The sequence below is a fragment of the Mytilus californianus genome, unplaced genomic scaffold (assembly GCF_021869535.1).
Source record: "Mytilus californianus isolate M0D057914Y unplaced genomic scaffold, xbMytCali1.0.p SCAF_26, whole genome shotgun sequence".
In the NCBI taxonomy this organism is placed as follows: Eukaryota; Metazoa; Mollusca; class Bivalvia; order Mytilida; family Mytilidae; genus Mytilus; species Mytilus californianus.
In genome coordinates this window covers 906,451-909,549 of record NW_026262675.1, presented here as the reverse complement: position 1 = coordinate 909,549, position 3,099 = coordinate 906,451, and the positions used below count along the sequence as shown (strand labels likewise).

General features: G+C 34.4%; 1 protein-coding gene across 1 annotated transcript; it reads left to right on the top strand.

Annotated features, from left to right (window-relative positions):
* The first annotated feature begins 1,211 nt into the window (after window positions 1–1,211).
* On the top strand, window positions 1,212–2,059 carry LOC127732746 (galanin receptor type 1-like). Its single transcript, XM_052241936.1, has one exon. The coding sequence runs from the start codon at window positions 1,212–1,214 to the stop codon at window positions 1,932–1,934; it is 723 nt and encodes a 240-aa protein (XP_052097896.1). The 3' UTR covers window positions 1,935–2,059.
* Window positions 2,060–3,099: the final 1,040 nt, after the last annotated feature.

The following is a 3,099-nucleotide window of genomic DNA, read 5'->3' as shown; positions in this document are numbered from 1 at the left end:
CGTACTAAATTATAAGCCTGGTGTATTTTATGATTTTTTTTAAGAAAGTTATGTCATCTATTATGAGTTGGTAATACCCGCCAAGACTGGCAGTCCACCAGTAGCTGTAGCTTCGTGCATGAGTTGGTAAGACTTTATAAATTTGGTGCGTCCGATGTGACGCTTGTCTGGATTTACCTTCATCAGGTACGCTCAAACAAACAAAAAATCACTTTCGTGTAAGACATCATGTTACAACATATATTTTTGGGTGATACGTTGGCTCATATATTAATATTAAGAATAAGAATATCTTATCGATGTAAATTCTTACATTATATTGTGATTATAGATCTCAAAATGGGATTATTTGGCAGATTTTAACAGATTTACATCAAATGCAAGAAGTTTGAAGCTCTAAAGCAAACAAGTACGTAAGATACAATTCAAAAATACAAATACTAATATCTGACGGACTAATGTCTTGTGAACATTAACTGAAGGGTGTTATTTCATAGATTTTTTTTTATACTTTTTGATATTTGATTTCAAAAAACCAAAAAACTGACCTTATCATATCTTTTCTTTTAGTGTCTTGACTTCTATAGCTTGATATCTGCAAAGAAACCTTAAATTTCGAAAGCGTCAGCTCAAACATTATCCATAGAAATCTGAGTATTATTAGCTAGCTGAGTTCTATCAGAGACATATAATTCATGTGTTATATGTCTCTGGTTCTATGAACACTCTTAAAAGCTTTTCTATATACTCTACTAAAAAGGTTTTTTTATTGACTTATAAAGTCATGTTTCATTTTGCAATGCTGTTCAACCATGAGAGTGCTTTTTATATGTATAATACAAACTTTACTTTTTTAGGTATTGACGGGCGTGATGCAGATTGAATTTGTCAATTTCAAAGATAACACCACTGAAAACGAGACTTATGGAAACGTGAGCGATGAAAATGCACTGTCTAAAGACTTCTGTGTCGACTCTTACTGCCTGCCAATAGCCACTACTTTAAGTGCGATTTCAATTGTCGGGCTAGTGACGAATTTGATAGTTATTGTGACGATTGCCAGTGACAGAAAACTTCACCAACCTACCTTTGTTGTCATTTGTTCCCTTGCCGTGGCGGATTTTATGTTTTTGTTCACACGATATCCCAGATATCTTATACAATTTTTTCATACTGCAAAATTTTCCGTAGAATTTTTAAGAGCCGTTAAGATGGCTCTAGATTTTAGTGGTTTTCTTGCTGGAATAGCATCGATTGTTCATATTGTTTTCTTATCGGTTGTTAGATATTTTATCATAGTTCATCCGTTTAGAAGCTATGTTCTTCTTACTAATTTACGTGTCATCTTTGTGACAATTGGAATCTGGGCGTTAAGCACTGGAATCGCTGTTCTATACACCTATGCTGTACTCATAAAAGGATCCGAAGATACTAGACTTGAAGAAACAACAAACCTCGTTTTAACGATTTTATTTTCCGTTCTCCCTGTTCTCTTTATAACAATTTTGCATGTTTTGAAAGCAAAAGTTCTCATTAAGTCCATTTCAAACTGTTCGCAAACTGTACGGAACATGTCACGTGTTGTTACAATTATCCTGACTAGTTTCATTATAACGACAACACCATCTAGCACAATTGACATTATGATCATATCATTAGGATACCATTACACTAAAACGCGATGGTTTTTTATTACATCACAAGTAGCAAAAATATTGCTATTTTTAAATTTTACTGTAAACCCATTCGTTTATTTTGTGAATTCAATTCAGTTTCGAAAAAGTTTTAAAACATGTTTCGGAAGAAATGGACACAGTAGAGGTGATACTACACATACAAGTAACATACATGCTTCGAATCGCGAACGCTCCTTGTCTAACTTATCTTTATCGAGATCACAGCAGATACAATTGGTAGAATCAACCAGACTTTAATTACACGGATAAGATTTTTCTATACTATGTTCAATTTTTCTTATCAGTCCATAAAAACTAAGTACTGAATTTTAAAGTTTATAAAACGAATGGTGGCAAGCAGAGACCTTTTATTGTAAACGCATGGAATAAAATTGAGAATGGAAATGGGGAATGTGTCAAAGAGACAACAAACCGACCATAGAGCAGACAACAGCCGAAGGCCACCAATAGGTCTTCAATGCAGCGAGAAACTCCCGCACCCGGAGGCGTCCTTCAGCTGGCCCCTAAACAAATATATATACTAGTTCAGTGATAATGGACGTCATACTAAACTCCAAATTATACACAAGAAACTAAAATTAAAAATGATACAAGACTAACAAAGGCCAGAGGCTCCTGACTTGGGACAGGCGCAAAAATGCGGCGGGGTTAAACATGTTTTTTGAGATCTCAACCCTCCCCATATACCTCTAGCCAATGTAGAAAAAACAAACGTACAACAGTACGCACAGTAAAACTCAGTTTAAGAGAAGTCCGAGTCCGATGTCAGAATAGGAAACAAAAGAAAATAAACAAAATGACAATAATACATAAATAACAACAGACTACTAGCAGTTACTGACATGCCAGCTCCAGACCTGGAATTGCAACAAGTGCAAATAAGAGGTCAAACGCTACAGCATGGTTCATGAAATAAATGTAATTTTTAAGTGACAAAACAAGATTTTAACAAAGAACGGTATATTACAAGTAACATTACAGAATTTAAAACTGAAGTAATCTTTTAAACTGTGACCACTGAATATTAGTGAGGACACATTTGTTCACCTGCAAACGTACTAAGCACAGACTAAACTTGATAAGTTATTTTACGGACTGGGATGAAGTCAAAGGAGAAAGAATGATCATGCCACTTTTACGCTCCATGAAAATGAAAATCCAAAAGCTTATACGTTTACCAAATATTTCAGTCTGTATGCTATCAGTGATTAAGTTTTGATTTTTTTTTTCTTGAGTCCACTTGTATAAGGATATTTTGATACAAGAGGGCATATATAAAGATTTGATAGTGGCTAAATATATGTTTGGAAAGCCCTTGGCTCATATCTAATTTAGTTACTGTAGGTCACAAGTTAACAACAAAAAATGAGTTCTGCAACTACTGTCCAGATTATACCATCCC